The sequence below is a fragment of the Staurois parvus genome, unplaced genomic scaffold, assembly GCF_062004578.1.
Source record: "Staurois parvus isolate SC_StPar_1 unplaced genomic scaffold, SC_StPar_1.0 ptg000124l, whole genome shotgun sequence".
Taxonomy (NCBI): Eukaryota; Metazoa; Chordata; class Amphibia; order Anura; family Ranidae; genus Staurois; species Staurois parvus.
Window position 1 is genome coordinate 2526845 of NW_028317920.1, and position 27312 is coordinate 2554156.

Below are 27312 nucleotides of genomic sequence, written 5' to 3' on the forward strand. Positions count from 1 at the left end.
AATTTACTAAGCAGAGGTAAATTATCTCTGCTTAGTTTGCGGTCCCTCCGATTCTCCAGCTCTGGGCTGGAGAATCTGGAGGGAGAACACAGATCTCCAGAGAAGGGCTAAACATATTCTCCTGGGTGTCATAAACTGTGAATGACCAGAGAATAGCTGTGATCCTCTGAATCGCAGCTATTCTGTGTGTCATAAACGGACACCTAAGTCCAGTATTTTGAATATTGGACTTGAATTATTCAGTCCACTTTACTTGTCTAAAGTTTTTCAGATGTGGCATGTGAATAGTCAAAACATTTCTTTTTTTTTTTTTGCTATTGTCTTCCATGCAGGAACTTGTCAAAAATAATCTGGAACTGGAACATTCTACAAAAATCAATACATTGACATGGTACTTGAACAAAAAACAGTCAAAATAGTCAAGTCCATGAAGGCAGCATCAAATGGTCAGAGGATACATTTTTATACTTTCTCAAATATTGGCATAACACTGATATGACAAAAAAGACATTAAAATGTGTCATTTTTGTGACTATATATGGTGGGTAAGATTTTATAAAAGCGTTCAGTTGGGCTTTAAATTATAGCACTGACTACGTGACTTTATGAGCTGAGCCTTTTAGGTAAATCCTTGTGTGGAATCATCAGCAAAGGGTCATGTTCAATGAAAGCACTTTCTAAATAAGCCATTGAAGATTGAGCACACCATCTATAAACCATGTATTGTACAGTACATTCCATCTTATAACAAAGGGTTTACTGTAATGTATAAGCCTTTTCTGGGTCAGTAGAACTCTGTAGAATTCAGTATATAATAAATGAAGTTAGAAGAAAACACTTCAGCTTAGCAATTCTCACTAACCGTACTACAAATACCAGAGAAAAGGCAATTGTAAATTTCGTCAAAGCTGAAGCACTAAACTGACTTCCAAATTAAAAAAAATATTCATAATTATGACACATCATTTCTCAAAAATCTAAATAAATGCCCATTCAAACATGCATTTTTCCCACAAGTTACAAACATTTATTTTAACCATTAAAGTTGCTAAATATTTAATGCTTCAACCTTGGAGCAGTTTAATTTTCATTAGAGATGGGAGGCTGATTTAGAGAATCTTACAAAACAAAATAAAAAAAAATACAATTCACTTAAATTATCCAGCATATGAACATAAAGTTCCTGTTTATTTATTTCATATGAACATGATAGATTATTAAGATTAATCTTCACTCTTTTTTTCTGAGTGGAGATTCTCAATTCCTTTAGTAAATCATCACCACTATCTGCATTGCATTTGTATCCTCTCTGTGGCATTCTTGCAGGATCTCTAGTTTCTTTTAAAGTCCGTACTGACAAGTTAATCACTTAATCAAACTGGCTCGTGCATCTGTAGGATTGTGGTAGGAACTTTAGATACTTTGTTCAATGAACGTAGAGCACTCAATGGACAGCAGAAGGAAAACAAAAACAAACAGTATAATTTGCAAACCTGTTTGATTTAACTGGATGTATTTAAAGACCTAAAGTGTGCTAAAAGTACCCATCTTCTTTAATCTCCCTAGCGGTCTGTTTATGTCAGTATTTCTGTGCTCAAAGCAGTACATTGTTTTCAATGGAAATATGTTATTTTTTTATTGTACGCCTGTAATTCTTAGGAATAACTCACTGAAATCTGTCCGAACAAGAGTCTAGTAAACATCCCGGGTATGATAAAATCTGAAACACGGAATCATAAATTATAATATAATAAATAATCATAAAAAATAATAATATAATAATAATACATTTAATTCAATAATATAATCAAACCAAAAACACTGATATTTGAAATATAGCGCCAAGTTCGCACATCACTGAGTAAAGTCGCAAAATCGTTTTCAGTGTCTGATGACAAATTTCCCCGCAAATCATTATCACTCAATTCTGCAAGTGGTTCTGATTTACTATCGCTGTTCTCTAGCTGGTCTAAAACCACTTTTGACCTAAAGGGACGCTTTTTGGACGCCATTGACGTTTCTCAGTTTCCAGGCAGAAAGAACAGTAAAAATGCAGGCAGGGCGCAGGACAAAGCACTCGGGACAAAATGTATGTGAAATGGTTTGATACAGGAATGTTATACTATGTGATTTTAGTGTATTGAGTGAATGTCAAATTGTAAAATTTTTAAAATTTCCGCCGGTTCCGTCCCCCGTACGTCCCAACGCTCACAGGGAACGGAACCCAGTAGACGGATGCCGGCATCGGCCGGAGGACATGACCGGGGACGTTGCAGGGTGGACATTGTGGGACCGCAGGACAAGGTATGTGCTCAAGGGATCCCAGAGCAATGCTGCAGTGTATTCCCCAGTGTAGCTCGGGATTACCGCTTTTAGTACTGAAACTTAACCCCGAACTACACTCGGGAATGCAGCCAGGGAGGTTAAAGCAGTTGTTTTATACGGTAAGTGGTCAAAGATGAAAATTCGATTTTGTAAATCTTTCTAACGGGGCATTGAAAACAAATTAAGTTTGCAAGATCCAACTTTATCCAAAACTAAAAAAAGTTTTCAACCTATTGTTTTTTCCTTCGTAGGCAAAGCACAGGTTCAATTTATGTGGATTTTTAATTGTTCTGAGTGGGACAACTTTTACTTTTTTTAGTATGTGGGTTAAATATGGTCACTCTGCCTTGGCACCAGAATAAGTCAAGTAAAACACAAACACTCTTCTACTTCATATTTCCCCACCTCAAGGGACAATCTTTGTATAAAAAAAAGAAACTTCTATTAATTAAAATGTACATTGATGTCTTCTGAATAATGTCTTCATTTTTCGCACCAGCATCAAGTGGTTCTTCAGTGGTTGGAAGTGCCCAAATGTTTTTTTTTTCCCTCCCACTATAAAAATGTTCAAAGAACAAAGTAAACTGATGTCCTAGTTGATTTCAAGTTATTATTTTCTTTTGCACTATTCATAAAAGGCACAAAGAAACAACTGTACAAAAAGTCGGCTGCCTCAAGGACGCAAGATCCACGCAAAGAATGTAAAGTGCCACAGGAATGAAAAAAATAAAGAATGAAGATTTTGTTAAATCAGGATTGGCCTGTGTGGTTAAAATAGCCCTTGGCCACTGATTCTAGACGTCACAGATAATAAACAACAAATCTGGAATTTTAAGACAGTCGCCTTTAGCTGTGAGGGGAAAAAGAAAAAAAACTCTTAAATATTTTAGAAGCTGAATAAGCTCCTGAAGTTGTGCGTCTTAAGGGCATTGATTTCTTTTCAAACGAAGAGTTTTTTCAACCTACGGACTCTTTGGCATGTTTAAATAACATTAGGACTGATACATGGACAAGGCCATAAAACTCTTTCCTAGAAATGATCAAAGAACAACTATGGTTTTATATTTAAACACGGTTAAATGTTTTATACTCCAAAAATATTAAAAGATTAGTTGGATCAAAATCATATAATAATTATAATATTAATATTAAATAATAATTATAATAATATAAAAATAATAATTATACATGGACAAAATCTTCCCTGTTCATTCTTTGGGTTCAGGAATATAAGCTCCCCTTCTCCAGTCTTTATAATGCAAAATAAAGAGTAAAAGTGAGACCTTATAATGGCCATGAAAGTTTGGAAAAGTTGGGAATTCAGGAGACAAGTAAGAAGCGAGGGGATTCTACTCTTCTAATAAAAATGACATATTGGGTTTGGATTGAATAAACCTTCAAATAACGTTTTCTTAGTTTTAGAGCTCTTCTTTTATTTATTTATTTATTTATTTTTGCTGTCTTTCCCTTCAATTCCTGACCTAGAGACACAATAAGAGGGAAGAGGAAATCTCACCAAAGTAAGATGTTGTCCCTGGAACAGGTATCCCCATTGGTAGATCTACCTTTACCTCTTGTTTCAGCCTTGACTTACAGAATTTTGTCTTTTTTTTCATCATTTCCTCTCGTAATGACAAAGGTGGCTGGCCATACATCGGGGGTGATTCTTAGCAGAGAGCAGAAACAGCCAAGGCTAAGCTTCACGCAGGGGCGGACTGACCATTTGGAAACTTGGGCACTGCCCGAGGGCCCAGGGTCACTAGGGGGCCCCATGAGATGCCCCTGGAACCTTTTTCATAGGCTTTTTTGAGTTTGGGCAAGGACACAGGGGCCCCATGATCCCCTATTGCCCGGGGGCCCCATGAGTTGTCAGTCCGCCCCTGGCTTTAGGTGTGTTTTGTACCTTTAAGGAGGAGAGGGCTACATCTAATGGAACCTGCTCTTAGATTGTACAATGCAATACTGGCCCCAAAGTTGTGGATAAAGTGGTACCTGTTGGGGATACTTTCTGGCACTGGGGCTTAAATGTGGGCAAATCAAAATAGTTCAGTTTTTTGCTGAGTGCTGCATCTAATCTCCTACCTTCCTATAAATTATCACTGTACCCTAGTTCTTGACTAGGGTATTGTAGGTGACCCCACACCCAACTTACATACCAACAATAGACCGCCAACTTTTAACCCAACATCTCCTTAGACAAGCAGGCAGCTGGCACTGAAATTTGGAACACAGAAGCACAGGGTACACTGAGCCATTGGTACTCATGTGCAGGGCACCTTTAGTCTTGTTACAGGCTGTCTATTGTAATCTTTATTCAAGCAATACTTTGAAAGTTAGGTAGGCCTTTGACTGGTTTTAAACAGAATATCATCCTGGGGCAGAAAGTGTGGCTAAATCTCCCCAATAGGGCCACAGGGAAAAATAAAAACATTAACCCTTTCCGCTCTTCATTGAAAACTAAAAAGGAAGTTTTGGCTGGAGGCAGTGGTGTATTTAGGTTTTGTGCTGCCCTAGGTAACACAAAAATTGGACACCTCCCCCCTCCCCGGCAGAGAGAGAGCCTGACACTGACCAACACCACACCCCCCCCCCCCCCCCGCAGAGTGATCAACAACACCCTTTTCCCATCCCCCACACCCGAGAGAGCCTTCCACTAACACCCCCCACCCATGGCAACAGAGAGAAATACACTCACGTTCACAACTCTGGACATCTATAATGTACAGCGCTGAGCAAACCCTTTGGCACTATATAAATACTGTATAATAATCCCCGGGAACAACAGTTGGGCTCTGCATACACCATCAACCAGCCCGCAGCCTATCTTGGATCCCACCTGGTCCCCATGCTGCATATTTCTCTTCTTCCAGGGGGCAGTGCTGCACCCCAAAAAAATGCCACCCTAGACAAATGCCTCGTTTGCCTTGTGGTAAATACGCCCCTGGCTGCAGGTGGACTTTAATCCTTCAAGTGGATACCTTATGCTTTGCACATGCCCTTTCTCCTATCGCCTGATGAACTATAGCAAGATCTAGTATTATAGCGAAGGCTGTTAAGATGCAGCTACTGTAGATTCACCTGGTGGAATGGAGCTAGCAAAATAGAGATAAATAAATAATTGTATCTTTTTACAAATCACTGACTTGGTCTCATATTGAATTTGCAGTTTTGGTCACCAATCATCAGGAAAGATGCTGCTGAATTAGAAAGAGTTCAGTGAATGGCAACAAAATGAATAAAGGGAATAGCTTACAGTTATTCATTTTGGAGAAGATTACAATGTACAAATAAGTCTTAAGATGTTTTTAGTAACTGTAATAAACGGTTTGCTCTAAGGCCCCAGGAGAGGACACATGGCCACAATTTGAAGTTAGAAGAGTGGAAGTTTAACCTTAGATTGAGGAAAGGGTTCTTTACTGTTAAAGCAACTAAAATGAGAAACTTCCCCCAGGAAGTGGTACTAGAAGAAAATGTTAAACATTTAGATATCTTCCTCAGGAAGCAGAATATACACAGCCATGTGAATTGTTGGAGAATAAAATGTAGATACACATGTACACACATAGGTTGAAATCGATGGACTGATGTATTTTTTTAAATCTTATAAACTATATAACTATATAATGTTTCTCTAGCCCTAAACACATTCATCCATAGAACAAGTAGCAGAGGAATACCTGCCACCTTGTGTTCAACCACCCATGAAGAAGACTACCTACTGTATAGGCAAGAATTAGTCCAACAATAGAAAAGGAATTATTTATAAGAAAATGTGAGGCCTTTTTAATGACAGAATCTATGGGTGCCTGTTGTGTTGCTTATATATATCTACAATGATGATACACAGAAAGAGCCATGTGTTGATTAATGCATTGAAGAAACTGCCAACATGTAGATATCAGTTTGGTACATATACATCCCCTGTTACAAATCTCTATAGCAGGGTGTCTGAGATAGAGTTCCATGGAACCCTACAGTTCCTCCAGAGGGCGCTAGAGGTTCCTTAAGCAATGACTAATATCTACCTCTCAGATAAGTTCCCACTGTCACCATTGATCTTTTCAGCTATCTATAGGAGGGTAATTCTTTGCAGTGACCTTAAGTGTAAAGAACATTCTTCTCACCGACCAGCATACTAATGTATCATGAGTTGTAGATATAGTCATTTTTAGCAGGGGTTCCCTAAGATTTGTTACTATCTGTAAATCTTTCTTTATACCAAGGAGACTTTATCATGAAGCAAAACATCTGAGTGACTGGGCTCTAACCTAAGCAGCATTTCTCCTGCCAGTGTGCCACTTGCTAGTTCTGGCAGAGCAAACCTTACGCTGGTCCTTACACTAGTAGATTTTCAAAAGAACGTTTGTACCAACATTTGTGCAAAAACTCTCCTCACACTGAATGACTTGAAGAATGAAGTTTGAAAGGAAAAAACTTCATATGCTTTTAACATTCCATTTTTAAATGAATGGACTTTCGAAAAACGCAAAACCTCATTTTCTGTTGGACATCTGTTCATTCCATAAAGATTTTCCATCTTGCTTCTTTGAATTTTCACATCAATGTAATTGACTCCACTAATGATTTGAAAATCTGTAGAAAGTTATCAAGAAGAAGACAATCCTTCAACCCTGTTTTGCCATGTTAGATCAATGAAAGGCTTCTACGGCTATCTAGCAACTAAGGGTTTTGTGATGGGGCACAGACAGTGTTCAGCACTACTCGCCCTTTACAAGGGAGAGCATTGACCAACACAAGAGATTGGGGCTCTCATCTATTCTCATTTCTGTTTCTGATGTCAACAATTTACTTGCATCCTCCAGTATGCAGTTTCTTTTTAAAAAAAATTTCAGGAATTCAACTCTCTTGTAAAAAGTAAAGGTACTCTATGAGTTAAGTCCAAGAAGGTGCATGGCATCTCCTGGATTTATCTCTATTATTTACATCTAGCAAGTTTATTGAACTCCTGGAAGACAGCTATCACTGCATTTCTCGGAGCCCTATGCTGATCCTTCTGATCTCAGCATCTTCAGTAGTATAGTTGCTGCACCTGCTATGCCCACCACTTCCTCCTCCAGTCACAGAAGCCTTGGTATTATGGGAACACATTCACAAAAACACCAAGGCTTTTGTGAATGGGCAGCAGAGGGGAGGGGTGGGCATAGCTGCTCTGTGTACTTCTCTCCTCTTAGATCTAAGAGTGTCTCTCTGGCAGAGCAATAAACCTGTCAAATGTAAATAATAGAGAGATGTCCCAGAGGTGCAATGCACCTAGTTGGACTTACATCATAGTTACAAAGTGGCTGAATTCCTGGAATGCAGCTTTAAGATGTTATCAGTGACAGCCAACAGTAGCCATTGACACCACTCTCCGCTCCTAAGTGATCTCAGCTATATATAAAATTAATGAGAAGAATAAAGTGTTACATTATATGTGAGAAGGCTCTGAATCAGAGTATAACACCATTGTATAAAATCTGGATGGCAGTCAGCACATCACAAATAAATCTCATTACCAACCAGACTTGATTCATGATTATCGTGTACTTGTTACAAGACCGGAAGATGGGTGTTGATGCACAGTTCATGTACAATGCAGCGCTTGTGAAGTTTAATTTGACCTGAAATTCATAGAGGATGTACAGGAGGCACAAACGTGTCTACCAAGCAAATATAATGGCAGGCAAGTGGCTTCTAAAAATGTTTTTTTTTGTTTGATTTTTTCTTGATTCTTTTTTTTTCGATGGGGACATTTTACAAAGCCATGAAGAGCAAAAAAATCACTTTTTATGTAGCAGATTGTTAAGCTTTTGTTTTCCATTAGAAGAATTTCATTTGCTCACTATCCAGATAGCAGTTGCTCTTTGGGTAGGAGTCAGGGAAAATCGTCACAATGAAGAAAACAACAATAAAAACCTGACAGATGTTTTACACCCCCTTACTATATTCACAACTAAATAAGTTTTCCTGAAGATCCACATTGAAGAGCTTGCCAGTCTTCTGCAATAGATAAATTGTAAGTTCCATTGTCTTCTGTTAAGATATTAGGGATCAATTGCACCTCAAACAGAGTGTTGTCTTGCATACATTCCTCACCTGTGTGTAGCCTTTCCCCCAATAATGACACACAATGAAATTCTCTGGGAAAGGGTCTGCTTTAAAAGCCCATCCTTGGGCTCACCCTTCACACCTCCAAATGCCATCTCCTCACCTCCTGTAGACCACCCCCCTCTGTATTTATTTCTCGCTTTTATTATTTTCATACTTACCATCTCCAGATGTCTTCAGGCTGGTCATATCCTGTTCAGGTCTTCTCCTGGGGGTGGGTGATTCTCAATTATGTTGGCCAGCTCTAAGAGTATGTCTTCAGTCTTGCAGGTTGAATGACAATGGCATCAATCAGACCAGAAGACTGGGGACATTTAGTGACACTGCACTGCAGGGTATAGTGCCAGAGAGAAGGTGAGTATTGTAGACTGAGATGCTTTTATAGCCCCCTGGCTGGAGGACTAAAAAAATAATGACAGGCTTTAAACTCTGGTGCTTACAGATAGGGCTTTGAAGCATTCAAGCAACATAAGTGGTGGGGTGGAGTCCCTCATAAGAAGGGAAGATACCTTCACTTAGAAGGTCAACGCAGAGGGCATTAGTGCGTCATTTACTTCACTCTCAAAACGTAGGACTCTCCACATAATTGGGAATGCCATATGGTTGTAAAGAAGGAGGTTTCACGGTTCCGGACATATTGCTTGGAACAGCAGCTTCCTAATGAGATTTATTCTTACAGTATGTTGTTAGAAGACTCAGCAAGGGGCTATACTGAGACCTAGAAGTGCAAAGTTCTTTCTCACTCAAAAGTAAAAACACAGCAAAAATATGCCTTTGCTTTTGACCTTGCAAAACTAAACCTGACTGGGAAGAGAGGAAAAGTGCCATCAAAGTGCTATTCTTTAGCACCTCCTATATAAGCCAACTGTCTACTATTACCCAGTCGTTTGCTGTGCCTCAGTGTACTGAACTGTACTGAACAGGCAGAATGTTTAGGGGAAGGCAGTGACCAGCAGGTTCTTGACAGATCATTTTACCAACTGGGAGGTATGGATTTCAGCATGAAGAGAGGGCCTTTATTAATTTTTTAATATCCAAACTTTAATTCGGTCTTTAGTAGTTTTTGAAATATATGCTGGCAGAATATATATATATATATATTCCCTATTAATTGGATGTGAATGTGAGGTTTTGTATGTAAGTGGTCAGATGTGAATTATTTGTGTTTGAGTCTAGGTAATCAGTAGAGGTTTAAAGTTATGTTTTCTTTTAAAATACTCATGTAATGTATACCATACTGTGAATTCGTTTAATGAGTCTGAGAGTTTAAATTGTAGTCATAAATCATGGTTTTTGACAGTTGTATGTAATATAAGAACTTCAGAAACCTTTCTCATGGTCCATATGTCAATCATGATAATGACTTGGTGGTTTGAATGGGAACATCTGTTTCTATTCAAACTAGGAGTGATTTTGGGAGTAGTTTAGAAGCCCGCGAATTTGAAACAAAGCTTAATGGGAGGATCTAATTTCTCATGCATTTTAAGTATGCAGCTTTTCAAACTACGAGGCAGAAGCCTCTCAGATAGACGACACTTCACTTCATTCACTCACACACACAGAGACATTCTTTTCACACACTCTTACTCAAAGCACATGCTTGGACAAAGAACAAAAGAATAGCACATGGTCATTTCTTAAACTAGGCCAAGAAAACTTCTATCTAAGCTATGCAAAGGAACTACATTATTTCCTAATATCCAAGGCAATTTATTCTTTATTTTTATTTTCTTGTAAGCTACATATATCTGAATTTACTGTTTTTTATTGACTTTGTATTTTTGGTGTGTGATCAAATAAAGTCACACTGCTCATACTGACCTGGTTTTCATAAGGATTTCTTCCCACAACCATCTACAAGAACCTAGAAATATTAATAGAGTTTTTTCATAACTCTGGAAATCTAACATTATTGGCGAGTGCCAGCCATTCGATTTTTCCACGTTTTTTCAATTTCTTCTCGCTTCCTCAGAGGGGATTGCGATGAACTATTTCTATTGATTAAGCTTCGGAAAGATTGCAGAACCTGGAACGGAAAACGTTGGTTGTGGAGATCTGAGGATTCAAGTGGTGACCAGAAAAGTCTCTAAGTCAGGACAAAAGAGGAAATTTACTACATTCGGTGAGTAGAAAAATGGAATTTATTGATTCATTAGCTAATGAAAGTAAATTGGAATTTCAAGGTTTAGCTAGCCATGCTTCTGATACTGGTTTATGGAAAGCTATGTATGATCAATGTATGCAGGCTAATGTTGATATTGATAGCTCTAGATTTACGTTTAATAAGATGAAAAGAAAATTGCGTAACATTGTGAAGCTAGTTAGAGTTTTCAATTCTATGGTGTTTGAATTGCCAGAGAAAAATGTGGTTTGTGTTGTTCAGACAGATAGCAAAAATGTCTTACAGAGTACAGACATGCAGGATACTGTTGAATCCAATTGTGCAAACTGTGAAACTTTTTGTACCTATATTGAACATCTTGAGCAAGAAATTGAATCTCAAAATGTTGCAATATTAAAAAATAAGCAAATAGCTGTGGTGTCGAAGAAAAAACAATCAGAAACGGCCCAGGCCTCATTTATCCCGGACTCACCCAGGGGTGATGAAGTAGGCAGTGAAGCTAATGTACAGAGAGAGAAATTACTTGCTAGAGCATCTAAGTTGAAGTTACAGATTCAGGATCAGTTAATGAAAATATTGAAGGATATACCAGCATATAACATGAGAGAAAATTCATTCCATAATTCCGATGTTTTTGAGAATTTTTGTGATAGGTTTCAATTAACTGATGAGCAAAGAAATCGCATTTTTGGGTTGTGGATCCCCAGTTTTATGGCTCGTAGGTTAGTCAAGACTCCTTTCATGAATGAGGATGATATAGAAATTCATAGCAATGCTACTGATAGACTACGACAGTTATTACTGTTCACAACAGGAGAGGAGACACCTAGTTTGGAAATTTTAGACTCCTTAAGAGCTACTATTAATGATGATCCATATGATTTTAGGATTAGATTTTCTAAGGCATACAGGATGATTTTTAATTTACAAGATGAGACCCCTGCTATGGTCAAGGATTTTGTAAAAAAATTTAAGTACCTTGATCCAGCATCTTTATTGATTGCTAATGAAAAGGATAATTTGGATGACGCTGCCTATATTATTGACAAAATTAGGAGACAATTAAAGCTAAATAATGTAAGACCAAAAATTGCTTTAATTGAGAATAATTATCCTAAGACTGACAGTCAGGATAAAGTCAAGACAGGAAATGCTGCCCCCCGCAGGAATGACAGAGTAAGACAAGGGAATCAAAGACCACTCACTTGTTACTATTGTGCAAAACCAGGGCATTTGAAATGGCAGTGTAGGAAGTTTTTGAAAGACATTCAGATGAGAAATTTGGGTAAAGAAAATGGACTTATTTCTCCTGAACCGTCAGCTCCAATTCGTTCACAGGAAGTTAAGTCATCTTCACCCTACGCTCCTCTGATCAGAGAGATTAGTGAAATGTCAATTAGTAATGGAGGAAATGTGAACAACTCACATTCATCCAGTACTTCAAGACAGCCATTATTACCTTCACCATGACTAGCAAAAGAAAAGGAAGTTGAACTCCATTGTCTGGAATATGTAGCTCCAATTTTCTTGGACAAGTGTGGCCGCCCTTATGTAAAAGCTAAAATTAATGGACAGAAATCTTCTATTTTATTGGATAGTGGAGCCCAAATAAGCGTTTTAGGCATGAAAATACCAATTCCATCTAATGCAACAGTATGCACAGTTGTAGGTTTCAATGGAAAAGGTGATGTTCAAGCTAAAAAATGTAAAAATGTGTCTTTTGAAATACCAGGATGTTCGCAAATGGAAATAGATTTTTGGTATTGTCAAGGATCAGAGAACATTATTGGTGCTGATGTTTTGTCTCAAAGAGGGTGGATACTTGATTTAGCCAATGGCATTGTTTGGCAGGGCTCTGCTAATCGTAAGCCTATGGTAATTGACCCAACAGATTATTGTGAAGTCGGTAGCATCTGTTTGACAGAAGCAATTGATGCTGACTATAAATGGCCAGATACTGGAGATAATCTGGAATTGAAACAGTTAGTACAACTACACAAAAAACTGTGGAGTCAAGGTAAAAATGAAGCTGGATTGTTCAAAAATATTGAAGTTAATATTCAAGGCAAAGACCATCCCCCATTAAAACAATACAAGTTGCCGCCAGAATCTGATGAACCTGTATCAGTAATCATACAAGAATTTTTGGAACAGGGTATCATCAGGAAAGCTAATTCAGTTACTAATAATCCTTTGTGGGTAGTGGCAAAGCGTGATGACCCTAGTGCATATAGATTATTGATAGATCTAAGAATGTTAAACAAATACACTCCAAGTTGTACACCCATTGTGGCAGAAACTCCAGACATCATGTCACAAATAAATGCCAATGCGAAAGTGTTCTCTGTTCTTGACATTGCAAATGGATTTTTTAGTATTAAATTGGCTGAGAGTTGCCAATACAAGTTTTCATTTGTCCACAAAAATGTCCAGTATTGTTTCAATCGTCTTCCTCAAGGCTTCCATTCTTCTCCATCTATATTTCATCAGGCATTAGCAAATGTTTTGTCTAAATTTTCTAGACCTGATTGTTTAATTCAATATGTAGATGATATTTTGCTTATGACGAATTCTGACACTGAACACAGGACTCTCTTAGCAGAATTGTTTACACTTCTGCAAGATGAAGGTCTCAAGCTGAATACACGCAAAGTTCAGCTCATGAAAAATGAAGTAAAATTTCTTGGAGTTCTGATTGGTCCAGGAAAGAGACAGCCTTTACAGGAAAGAATTGAGTCTATTGCGTCACTTCCTGTACCAACAACATTCAAAGCACTGAGACAGTTTTTGGGTTTGGTAAATTTCTCTAGAGATTTTATCGAATCATTTGCAGAAAAAGCCAAACCATTGTATGATTTGTTGAAGTACAATGAGGAAAATGTATTTGGTCCCTGGACAGAAATACAGCAAAAAGCTTTTGAGATGTTGAAAAATGATTTGCAAACAGCTCCAGCTTTGGCTACTGTTGATAAGCAATCACCATTTGCTTTGCAAGTGCATGCTTCAGAAACTGCTATCTCAGCTGTCTTGATTCAGAAACAGGGAGGAGTCTGGAGAAGTCTTGGATACTTCTCACGTCTGCTTACCCCAGTAGAGAAAGGTTTTGATGATTGTGTCAGACAACTTGTGGGAGTACATTATGCAGTAAAAGCAACAGAGCATATTGTAGGATTCAACAAAATTATTCTACAAACTCCACATAGCACTTTGAAGTTTCTTTTTGAGAAAAATGTTCCTGGAGTTTCCAACCAAAGATTTTCTCAATGGTTGTTGGCTCTATCACCTAAGCAAATACAGGTTGAACATAATGCCAAGTATGTCCTACCTCAGTTGATGGAATACAACGGGTTAGAACATGAATGTCTATGTGAAGTCCAAGAAACTTCCTCTCCTCTTTTCCGTAGAGAGGCAGAGAAAATTGATGAACCCGTATTTGTTGATGGTTCTAGATACTGTATGTCAGGTAATTATTACAGTGGATATTCAATTTGGTATCCAGAGCGTAATTATTCCATACAACACAAATTGCCAGGACATTTTTCAGCTCAAAGGGCAGAACTTGAAGCAGTAAAAACTGTGTTGACATTAGACAAGGAAGAGAACAGAAGTCCATTAGTGATCTACAGTGACAGTTCATATGTTGTACGTTCCCTGACAGATTATTTACCAATTTGGAAACGTAGAGGTTTTGTAGATGCATCTAACAAAGTCCTAGTGCACAAAGAGACACTTGAATCAATTTTTAAGCTAGCAGAGGAAAATCCTATTGCCTATGCAATTGTAAAAATTCCATCTCATAGGAAGGACAATGATGAGATGAGTGTAGGCAATAGAACAGCTGATCTCTTAGCAAAGGAAGCAGCTTTACACGGAGTACCAGTGATGCAGTCTGAACCAGTCTCAGTTAATGTTGTTAGGAAGACAGACACACAGATTCCCTCCTTTGCAGAAGAACAGAAAAGGGATCCATCTCTTTCTGCTTCTCAGGTTGATCCAAAATTTCCCTTTGTATGTGAATACGGAATTTTGTTTCATGACTTACAAGGGTTTCTGCGTCCTGTTATACCGCAGCATCTACAGGTAGAATTTACAAAGTACAATCACGAAAGCTTAGGTCACATAGGTAAACAAAGATTGCTTGAAATACTCAAGGAAAAATTTTATTGGGACAAAATGGAAGAAACAGTAGACAGTGTAGTTCAATCTTGTCTAATCTGTGCTCAAGTGAATCCTCGACCAAAGGGTCAAAAACCTCCATTACAAAGAACTCCTCCAGCAGATGGACCATGGTCCACATTACAACTAGACTATATAGGACCGTTACCTACAGGTAAAAATGGGTACAGGTATGCTTTAGTTGTAGTTGATGTTTTTTCAAAATGGATTGAAATCTTGCCTGTTCGCAAAGATGATGCATTAACAACTGCTAAAATGCTACTTAATCATGTTTTTCCAGTCTGGGGTATACCAACAAACCTCAGTAGTGACAGAGGAACCCACTTCACAGGTAAAATAATGCAGGCAATGTGTAAAATCTTGGGTATACAACAGAGATTTCATGTGCCCTATCATCCACAATCTGCAGGTATTGTGGAAAGAATGAATAGGACTGTCAAATCAAGGATTGCAAAAATGTTATTAGACAGAGGAAATACTTGGGTTGATGCTGTACCATTAGTTCTGATGAGTGTCAGAAGTACAACATCTTCTGCAACACAGTATTCTCCTTTTGAGTTAATGACAGGAAGGAAAATGCGTATTGTTTTTCCCCATGAACCGTTTTTGTCAACGCCGCAAAAAGAGGCAATAGAAAAAACAAAGTGGTTACAGATGTTGCAAGACAATCTGAACACTATTGTACCACATGCAGCTACTCGCATGCAAAAAATGGTTCCTCCACATTCTTCTAAGTTCGAAAAAGGAGGACAAGTAATGGTAAAAACTTTCAGAAAAACTGGACCATGGCAAAGCAACTGGGAAGGTCCATTTGATATTTTGGATGTTCAAGGAGTAATGGTACAAGTGCAAAGACCTCTTAATTCAGTAAAAAATGCGCGCAGACAACAAACAATGTGGATGCACAGTGACCAATGCAAATTGTTTATACCGAGATAATGATACTGCATTTCTTTTGCAGACATGGATTTCAATAATCCGGAAGAAACAAAGCATCGCAGATTTCAAAGAAAAATAAACATTACAACAAAAGAACATAAGGAACATCAAAGCAGTAAAAAGAAAAGACTTATTACAGGATCGATTTTTTTCTTAGTGACAATGACAATATTAGTAATCTACAACATAAACTTTTCCAGCAATGCAGAAGTTAACAAGACTGAAGCCCTACATAAGAAAAACACTACACTTATTAGGAACAAAAGATTTTTTCCTAAAGACAGTAACATTAATACAGCTGAAGACTTGCTAGGATATATGTGCATAGGTTATGGTAGAACTTGTTGTTCGGAATTGTATTTCGTTCATAATAATGATATTGAAGTTAGAGCTAAAATAGAGTCTAAATCAAAATTTGTTAAAATGCAAGGATTTTATAGGATCAATAACGAAACTAGTAACTTTGAATGTAATTTATCCGATATGGGATACTGGTTAATAGTTTTAAAGGGAAACGAACCTACTATTTGGTCAGGAGATATTTCCATAGACATGTTAAATACTGGAAATATAGGAAGTTCTAAAACAGATATTTGGTATCAATTACAAAGTTATTCACACTTTCTTGATCCTGAACATTTGAATATTAATGGTAATGAAAAAGAGGACATAGTGAAAATATGGGATTTCCAAGTGACAAGAGCTTTGGTTCAAACTAAAGTCAAAGTAATTGTTACTGTGGTAGATTTGATTGTCCCAGAGATAAAAATATCTCCTCAATCATTAAGACTTGTAGAAGGAAAGGATAATCTGAATTTGATGTGTAGTATACAAATACACCTACCTCAAAATTCATTATTAACTTGGAAAAGGAATGGTGAATTTTTGGGAAGTTTTCTTCATGATAAAACTGATGTTATCCATAAAAGTATTTTTGGTAATTTGAACTGGGATAATGATAACTTTGTGTATCATCAAAACACTATATCAATTAATGATACAGGTATATATGAATGCTGCATATCAATAGAAAATTATCCAAAGAAATGTGTAAATACAAATGTAATTGTACTATCCCCTAAAAGAACTCAGTGTACGGATAAGAAATTTATTCCAGCCAGTCCCTTCCAAATTAACCATTTCCAGACCAGACGTCTGTTGAGAGAAGGAAAGTTTGTTATTATAGTGTGGAACTTTAACATTTCAGAATGGAAAATCTCAACAAGGTTTCCACAATGTAAAGAACATCTGGTTAACATGGAATTAGGTATTGAAAGATGGTTTGGTACTGATATTAGGAATCCTCACAGGAATAAACGTGGTATAGTTGAAGGTATTTTAGGAGGAATAGGTTCTATTGGTAGTATTACAAATAGCATGGACATTAGTACACTAAAGTCTGATCTCGAGACAGCCGGTTTAGTGGGAAGCAATAGTATTAAAGTACAAAGAAATTTGAATCAAATATTGGAAAATATGGTGATTAAAACAGCCAATATTATGGGTCCATCTATATTACACTTAGAGAATATTACTCTTAATTTAATGTCAAGTGAACAGCATTCCCATATAGCCAGAGCATGTTTAGAAATTCAGATGGAATATTCCACAAATTTTAAAATAATAGCTCAAGCTTTTCAAAGTGGAATAACTCCTATAGGTATTGTACAAAATTTACCAAGAGAGTATGTATATGCCATAAACCATACTGATCTGTGGGTAAATAAGTGGATTGGATGTTATCAGAACATATGTTATAGTTCTTCAATGATTCCTGTAGCAGGAAAAGAACAAATGTTGGTTCCAATCACTGTCTTGGGATTACCAGTTAGCAACACACAGTTACTATATTATCATCTGCAATATACAGATTTTGCATTTACTGATAATAATTTTGAGTTAGAACAATTGGATCTGTCTTCATGTTTACAATTTCAGTCTAAAGTGATTTGTCTACCTAATCAAGACAAAGGTATATTTCATTCTTGTTACCATAACCATACTCTATGTTCAGCAAGGATAGAAAAGGTTAAAACCACTTCTGAGTTAATCTCAATTGTAGATAAAAAGAAAGTTTGTTTTCAAGTTATGTCTGACTCAGAAAGGGTTCAATCCTTCTTCTCTTCTTGTACACATACAGAAAACTTAAGTCGAGGTTTGTTCTGTATAGAAGGAGATATTTCAGCAATAAGTGTTAATGGGATGAGAATGAATTTAACAAACATGCTTATGAAAAATATAAGTGCTCTTCCCATACAGTACAATATATCTCAAGTGGATGAATTCCCATGGAGAGATTGGGCAAATGTTATTCAAAAAGATGAAGGTTTACTGATAGCATTATCAGATGAACTTCAAAAAGCAGAAATATTATTTAAACATGAACAAGGAAGTTTAAAAGATATAGAACATGAATGGTCTCAATTTTCAGGTCATTCTTGGTGGTCAAAATTTAAACGTACTGTATCAATGTTGGGAAAAACTTCAATTGCATCTGCAGCAGGAAATATTTTATTACATCCTGTAATAATTATTTTTATTATTATCATATTATGTATTATATTTCAATTATGTTTGATGTGTAAAATGAATAGTTTCTATAAGCGAATTAGAAGTGAAATTAGGAAAGGAGATAATCTATTACAAGATATACTTCAGAGGAAACTACTTTCTGGTTATGCTGACTCAGTTACAAATAATGATACATTTGAGATTACTAAATCAAAACCTGAGTGTTTGTGATATAAATGATGTGTGCTTGTTATAAATTAATATGAATTTCATATTTCAGAGGGGAATGTAATATTAATTTTTTAATATCCAAACTTTAATTCGGTCTTTAGTAGTTTTTGAAATATATGCTGGCAGAATATATATATATATATATTCCCTATTAATTGGATGTGAATGTGAGGTTTTGTATGTAAGTGGTCAGATGTGAATTATTTGTGTTTGAGTCTAGGTAATCAGTAGAGGTTTAAAGTTATGTTTTCTTTTAAAATACTCATGTAATGTATACCATACTGTGAATTCGTTTAATGAGTCTGAGAGTTTAAATTGTAGTCATAAATCATGGTTTTTGACAGTTGTATGTAATATAAGAACTTCAGAAACCTTTCTCATGGTCCATATGTCAATCATGATAATGACTTGGTGGTTTGAATGGGAACATCTGTTTCTATTCAAACTAGGAGTGATTTTGGGAGTAGTTTAGAAGCCCGCGAATTTGAAACAAAGCTTAATGGGAGGATCTAATTTCTCATGCATTTTAAGTATGCAGCTTTTCAAACTACGAGGCAGAAGCCTCTCAGATAGACGACACTTCACTTCATTCACTCACACACACAGAGACATTCTTTTCACACACTCTTACTCAAAGCACATGCTTGGACAAAGAACAAAAGAATAGCACATGGTCATTTCTTAAACTAGGCCAAGAAAACTTCTATCTAAGCTATGCAAAGGAACTACATTATTTCCTAATATCCAAGGCAATTTATTCTTTATTTTTATTTTCTTGTAAGCTACATATATCTGAATTTACTGTTTTTTATTGACTTTGTATTTTTGGTGTGTGATCAAATAAAGTCACACTGCTCATACTGACCTGGTTTTCATAAGGATTTCTTCCCACAACCATCTACAAGAACCTAGAAATATTAATAGAGTTTTTTCATAACTCTGGAAATCTAACAGCCTTCAAAATAGGAATTAGGCATAGTGTTAGTGCCCTTTCCAGCATTTCACAAAAACACATGTCTAGGGTAGTACCAATGGAGCCATTCGGCATACAGTACATCTACAACCCCAATTCATACCAAAACCCTCCAATACACCAGACTATAGGTTGATTTGGAATTGAATAGCCATTGAAACCTTTAATTATAAACACAATCAAGCTTAAATTTAATATAAATACAATACAACATAGCAAAGTTTTTAAAGGACAATAACAGGAAACACATTATGTAACTGTGAACCATCCCTGTAAATAGGCCTGCAGTCATACCACCCACCTCAATGACAATTTTTTAAAGAATTATCTGCATATACGGCCTATAGCACCAATATATCAAGGCCAGTGCAACTCAACCTCACTTGAAAAGGGACACCTTACCTGAGACAGGATGCTACCCAACTTACACCCCAACCACCTTTTCAACCTTATAAACTATGTAACTATATAATGTTTCTCTAACGCTAAACACATTCACCCATAGAACAAAGAACAGTAGAAATTCCTGCTACCCTGTGTTCAACCAACCATGATGAAGACCACCTACTGTATAGGCAAGAATTAGTCCAACAATAGAATTACGTATAAGAAAAAAATGAGGCCTTTTATTTGACAGAATCTATGGGTGCCTGTTGTATTGTGTATGTATATCTACAATGATGATACACAGAAAGTCTACCTTCAATGACCCTGCAACCCAGCAATGCTGCCATGATATGGATTACAGGAAACAAAAACATCTACTCCTGAACAGCCTGAAAAAAAGTGGTGGGTGGAGAAGCTTACTCAAAGCAGGCTAAGCTCCAAAGGACTCCTCCAACTGACAGCCCCCATAGCCCCTCCAAATCAGCCAATTAGGTTAGTGCTATTCCCCTCATACCAGATCCTGCAAGCTGTCAACCCTCCAAATGTATGGCCTCCTAAAAACGCAGACTAACATACCTTCCACCCTTACTTGCATCCCTTTTCTTTCCTGTTTGGGTTTCTCCAAAAAAGTAGCAAATTTGGAAGTGAGCTATTAAAGATTCAGTTGGAGAAATTTAGGGGGGCATCCTAAGTATTATGATTGCTGAACTTCTGGGTTTTCAGCACCAAAATCCACATTAAATGAACAACTGCATAAGGCTCCTGGTGAAAAGGACTAACAAGGCACATCTAAACGGTTGAGAACTGAAACAGAATATCTCCATCCAACTTGTCCATGTAACAATGGTTGCCGGTCAGTAAGCTAGGGACAGTAGCTATATAAATCATCTAGAATCTATCTTTCACCGGTCTAGCCCAAGCAAAGAGAGATCTGGTTGGTTGTTATTAATTATTTAATTTAGCTCATCATCACTGCACACTGCACTGCTTCGGTTGTCTTCAGCATGAAGGACTATATATAGTGACAGCAAAGTCCCTTCAGCCTATCCAGAGCAGCACCTGAAGGAATAAGCCCACACGTGCACACTTGACAGATCATAAGACTTCCGCTGTCACCTCTCCATCTCCATTTTCATAAAGCAATCAGTGTACTAGCAGTGGATTCACATGACATTCTCTAGTTCCATCCAGAATATGCTGCTTCCTTTCAGAAATACAGCATCAACCCAACACAGTGTTCTGTAGAAGTTGGAATTACAAGCCTTAGGCCTTCATCATGTGTTTTTCTCTAGGTTTAAAAAAAGGAGTAACCAGCTGCTAATGAATGTCATTAACCTTTGCAAGAACATCAGCTGTCTAGCAGAATTCAAGATAGGAAACAAAAAACCTTTCCTTCATTATAAGAACATCAGGAGGATTTACAGTCGAACTCTAGACAGATATAAATGACACAAAATATTGCAGCTCTTTACACATTAATACATATTTCAATTTATTTTTTTTAACCACTTGACCTCTGGAAGGTTTTAGCCCCTTTGTGACCATTTTTTTTGCTATTCAGAACAGTGGTATTTTGACTGGCAATTACTTGGGCATGGAAAACTGTACCCATATGAAATTTTTTATCATTTTTTTCACACAAACAGAGCTTTCTTTTGGTGGTATTTGATCACCACTGGGATTTTTATTTTTCATTATATAAACAAAAAAAACCCTTTATTTTTTACTTTTTGTTCTAAAACATTCAATAAAAAACCCCAAAAATCAAAGTTCTTTTAACCACTTGACTTTTTTGTTATAGACGTGACTAGTACACTTGACTTCTTTTAACCACTTGACCTCTGGAAGGCTTTAGCCCCTTTGTGACCAGACCATTTTTTTTGCTATTCAGAACAGTGGTATTTTGACTGGCAATTGCTTGGGCATGGAAAATTGTACCCATATGAAATTTTTTATCATTTTTTTCACACAAATAGAGCTTTCTTTTGGTGGTATTTGATCACCACTGGGATTTTTATTTTTCATTATATAAACAAAAAAAAAACCTCTATTTTTTACTTTTTGTTCTAAAACATTCAATAGAAAACCCAAAAAATCTAAGTTATTTTAACCACTTGACATTTTTGTTATAGACGTGACTAGTACACGTGACTTCTTTTAACCACTTGACCTCTGGAAGGTTTTAGCCCCTTTGTGACCAGGCCATTTTTTTTGCTATTCAGAACAGTGGTATTTTGACTAGCAATTGCTTGGGCATGGAAAACTGTACCCATATGAAATTTTTTATCATTTTTTTCACACAAACAGAGCTTTCTTTTGGTGGTATTTAATCACCACTGTGATTTTTATTTTTCATTATATAAACAAAAAAAACCCTTTATTTTTTACTTTTTGTTCTAAAACATTCAATAAAAAACCCCAAAAATCAAAGTTCTTCATAAATGTATGCCAAAATGTATTCTGCCACATGTTTTTGCTCACAAAAATCCCAATAAGTGCATATTAATTGATTTGTGTGAACGTTATAGCGTCTAAAAACAATGGTATGTAAGGGCAGCACAGTGGCCTAAGTGGTTAGCATTTCCACCTAGCAGCACTAGGGTTGTTGGTTCAAATCCCAACCATGGCATTACTTGCCTGGAGCTTGCATGTTCTGCCTGTGTGGGTTTCCTCTTACACTGCAAAGGCATGTTGGTAGGTTAATCGGCTTTAGAATGTGAGGAAGGGACCTTAGACGGCAAGCACCTTGAGAGTTAGGGACTAAAGTGAATATACAATCACTGGCCACTTTATTAGGTAAACATTGCCAGTGCCAGTGCCAGCAAAATATCCATTACACCACCACCAGCCTGAACCATTGATACAAGGCAGGTTGGATCCATGCTTTCATGATGTTTACACCAAATTCTGACCCTACCATCTGAATGTCACAGCTAAAATTGATTTCCCATTCTCCTCTGACCTCAGCAAGGCATTTTCATCCACACAACTGCCACTCACTGGATATTTTCTTTTTTTCTCTGTAAGCTCTAGAGATGGTTGTGCGAGAAAATCCCAGAAGATCAGCAGTTTCTGAGATACTCAGACCAGCCCATCTGGCACCAACAACCATGCCATATCCAAAGTCACTTTAATCCCCTGTCTTCACCATTGTACTGCTCAATTTGAATTTCAGCAAGTCGTCTTCACCATGTCTAGATGCCTAAATGCATTGAGTTGCTGCCATGTGATTGGCTGATTAGCAATTTGTGTTACCAAGCAATTGAACAGGTGTACCTAATAAAGCTGATGAGTGTATGTAAAGCACTGCGTAAATTGATGGCGCTATAGAGGGTACCTATAATAAATAAATACATTTACACAGCTATAGACACTATACCAAGAATTGTGGTGATCAGCGGTTTATAGTGTGACTGTGATAGCGTGGCAGGAAATCTAGCGCTAACAGACACTGACAGGGAGGGACACTAATACTGTGCTAATGGCACTGACTGGGAGGGGATTAACATCAAGATGCTAACTGTGTGCCTAACATGTGTTGTATGTGCTGCTTTTACTCACAGGTCTGGCTGTTTGTTCTGCCTGAACTCAGAGATGATTTCAGGGAGAAGAAACAGGCAGATTGCTGTTCTGTGTGTTTGGAAACACAGGATTCTGTTCTGTGATTGGCCACAGCTGATCAGCAGGTATACAACTAAAATCATTGGCTGTAGCTTGCCAGCAGACTCCTGCTATGGACAATCACAACAGAGTCGGTAGGGGGTGCATGCCCAAAACCAGGATGTAAAGCCGTGACATACCAGTACCTCACGATGCCTGGCTGTGCTGCACTCCTGCAGTATATGTACTCTTGGCAGGTCAGCAAGAAGTTAAAACGCAAGCAGTGTAAGAACCTAAATTTGATCTAGATGATGATCTGTCATCTGTCAGTGTCAGGCATTATGGTCGGCAAGATGGAGGAGGTCTAGCACCGAGGCTTGGAACGCAAAACAGACCATAGGGTGTGCGCGATGACGTCACCCGGCTTTGTAGCAACGCATTTCCTGAGAATGCGCTTTAAGATAGCAGTCCTAGCGCACTCCTTTGTCATCTTGCTGGTTACATACTTGTCATCAACTGTTTGACAGAATATCCCTTATCTCTTCACTTCTACTACAACCCAATTGGGTCCCATTTACATGGTATTGATATATACAGTGTTTTTTATACATTGATGTTCTCTTGCCTTTACTCACGGTCTTAATGCCCCCCTCAGATTATATATACTGTAGGTTGCACTCTTTTCTTTTGTTTTTACAATTGTATATGATACAGCACAAAGTCTAACTACCCAAACACTATGATCAGCATTTTAGGCGGTGGAGAAGAAGCTGGTGATTTGTGAAGGGTCTTTGGCCATCTTTTCGCTGTCTTTGGCCATCTTGATTGGCCAACATAGGATGGTGTAACTCCTGCAGTTACTAAACAGTTATTACAGAAGAGATTCTGTGTGTCTCTTCTGCAATAAATGTAACAGAAACAGGTACTGCCTAAATAATTGTCAGAAAACAAGATGGCGCCCTCAGCCATGTGGTCAGCAGGTGCTTTTCAGCCATTTTTTTCCTCTCCTCCCCACCTTCATATGTACTTTTATTATGAAGTGGTTATAAATGTTAGCTTTCTCACATTATATGCTGGGAGAGCTCCTGTGATAATTTTCACTTTGTAAGAAAGGCGTAATAATCCCACTGAGAGTACTACACGACTTCACTTTGTGTCCTGAGTTCACATTTATTTTTAGATTGCCTGGGGAAGTGCACTGCTATATTTTCCAAAATGTATAAAAATGGATACAAAAATGTATTTTCCAAAATTTATACAATACCATTGGACAAAAAAACTCACAAAAAATAAGTTTTGTGGCCATCAAGCGGAATGGAATTTTTATTGAAAATATATAAATTTTTGCATAATTAGTCATTTACTTATTGGTTCCCCTGAATAATATATTCATAGCAACAACAAGGTCAACTTTAAATTCACCACAGTCATCCAGAACTGCCCTCTGCCTAACTACAGGTATACTATGTAAAGCAGTGGTTCTCAACCTTTCTAATGCCGCGACCCCTTAATACAGTTCCTCATGTTGTGGTGACCCCCAACCATAAAATTATTTTCGTTGCTACTTCATAACTGTAATTTTGCAGTGGGAGGACTAGTGCCACATCATTGGTGTCAGTGGAAGGAGTAGTGCCCCATCACTGATGTCAGTGGGATGAATAGTGCCCCATCGTTGGTGTCAGTGGGAGGAATAGTGCCCCATCGTTGGTGTCAGTGGGAGGAATAGTGCCCCATCGTTGGTGTCAGTGGGAGGAATAGTGCCCCATCGTTGGTGTCAGTGGGAGGAATAGTGCCCCATCGTTGGTGTCAGTGGGGGGAATAGTGCCCCATCGTTGGTGTCAGTGGGGGGAATAGTGCCCCATCGTTGCTGTCAGTGGGGAGAATAGTGCCCCATCGTTGGTGTCAGTGGGGGGAATAGTGCCCCATCGTTGGTGTCAGTGGGGGGAATAGTGCCCCATCGTTGGTGTCAGTGGGGGGAATAGTGCCCCATCGTTGGTGTCAGTGGGGGGAATAGTGCCCCATCGTTGGTGTCAGTGGGGGGAATAGTGCCCCATCGTTGGTGTCAGTGGGGAGAATAGTGCCCCATCGTTGGTGTCAGTGGGGGGAATAGTGCCCCATCGTTGGTGTCAGTGGGGGGGAATAGTGCCCCATCGTTGGTGTCAGTGGGGGGAATAGTGCCCCATCGTTGGTGTCATTGGGAGGAATAGTGCCCCATCGTTGGTGTCATTGGGGGGAATAGTGCCCCATCGTTGGTGTCAGTGGGGGGAATAGTGCCCCATCGTTGGTGTCATTGGGAGGAATAGTGCCCCATCGTTGGTGTTATTGGGGGGAATAGTGCCCCATCGTTGGTGTCAGTGGGAGGAATAGAGCCCCAACATTGGTGTCAGTGGGGGGAATAGTGCCCCAACATTGGTGTCAGTGGGGGGAATAGTGCCCCATCATTGGTGTCAGTGGGGGAATAGTGCCCCATCATTGGTGTCAGTGGGGGGAATAGTGCCCCATCATTGGTGTCAGTGGGGGGAATAGTGCCCCATCATTGGTGTCAGTGGGAGGAATAGTGCCCCATCATTGGTGTCAGTGGGAGGAATAGTGCCCCATCATTGGTGTCAGTGGGAGGAATAGTGCCCCATCATTGGTGTTAGTGGGAGGAATAGTGCCCCATCATTGGTGTCAGTGGGAGGAATAGTGCCCCATCATTGGTGTCAGTGGGAGGAATAGTGCCCCATCATTGATGTCAGTGTGGTGGAGGGGGAAATAGTGCCCCATCTTTGGGGTCAGGGGGGGGAATAGTGCCCCATCGTTGGTGTCGGTGGGGGGAGGAATAGTGCCCCATTCTTGGTGTCAGTGGGGGGAGGAATAGTGCCCCATCGTTGGTGTCAGTGGGGGGGAGGAATAGTGCCCCATCGTTGGTGTCAGTGGGGGGGAGGAATAGTGCCCCATCGTTGGTGTCAGTGGGGGGGAGGAATAGTGCCCCATCATTGGTGTCAGTGCGGGGGGGGAGGAAATAGTGCCCCATCATTGGTGTCAGTGGGAGAAATAGTGCCCCATTGTTGGTATTAGTCACACAAATGATGGGGCACTATTCCTCCCACTGACACCAATGATACTTACCTTGCTGACCCCTGCTCCAGCCTGGGCTCGCTCTCTCACTTACCTGTCAGCTGTCTTCCTTCTCTGGCCGCTCTCCTCTTCACTTACTCCGGCAGTTCCCTCGATCTTCTTAGATCTACGCGCGCTGCCGCTCGGCTCCTCCTCTCCAAGCTCCACCTCCTCGCCGGTGATTGGCCGCCTGTGTGCCTCTCCTGAGCTACAGTTCCGGTGGCCAATCAGCGGCGAGGAGGCGGAGTTGTTGAGGGATCCCGGAGGTGTGGCCAGGTGACAGGGCAGCGTGTCATCCCGCCCACACATCGACTGAGTCAGAGGAGCGGTGTCTCGGTTCCTAAGACCATCGGAAATATGTGTTTTCCGATGGTCTTAGGCGACCCCTGGGAAATGGTCGTTCGACCCCCAAAGGGGTCGCGACCCCCAGGTTGAGAACCGCTGATGTAAAGGATACATAAACCCTCACTATGAACTTCTCATAATGGCTCTTTTTTGGTCTTTTATAGTGGTATTAAACCCAAAGCCAAAAATTTAACATATTGCAGATTACTAATCATTCGATACCGTGGTTTATTTATTTATTATTTATTTCAGGTACTTATATAGAACTGTCAATTTACACAGCGCTTTACATATATATTGTACATTCACATCAGTCCCTAACCCTCAAGGGGTGTACAATCTAAGGTCCCTAACTTACATTCATACATACACATACTAGGGCCAATTTAGACAGGAGCCAATTAACCTACCAGCATGTCTTTGGAGCGTGGGAGGAAACCGGAGTACCTGGAGGAAAGCCACGCAGGCACAGGGAGAACATGCAAACTCCAGGCAG

At 38.7% G+C, this 27312-nt stretch overlaps 2 protein-coding genes across 8 annotated transcripts in view; one reads left to right on the plus strand and one right to left on the minus strand.

Annotated features, from left to right (window-relative positions):
- MITF (melanocyte inducing transcription factor) overlaps positions 1-27312 on the minus strand; it is a 351656-nt gene that overhangs the window by 85193 nt on the left and 239151 nt on the right. The gene's annotated exons all lie outside the window — the stretch shown is intronic.
- Positions 9461-19276, plus strand: LOC149467075 (uncharacterized). The gene is made up of 2 exons (XM_089672268.1): positions 9461-10555; positions 15693-19276. The coding sequence occupies exon 2, from the start codon at positions 15695-15697 to the stop codon at positions 18410-18412; it is 2718 nt and encodes a 905-aa protein (XP_089528394.1). The 5' UTR covers positions 9461-10555; positions 15693-15694; the 3' UTR covers positions 18413-19276.

Bases quoted from the DNA above. Each gene is read 5' to 3' on its own strand.
- LOC149467075 (XM_089672268.1), top strand. From the start codon at position 15,695: ATGGATTTCAATAATCCGGAAGAAACAAAGCATCGCAGATTTCAAAGA.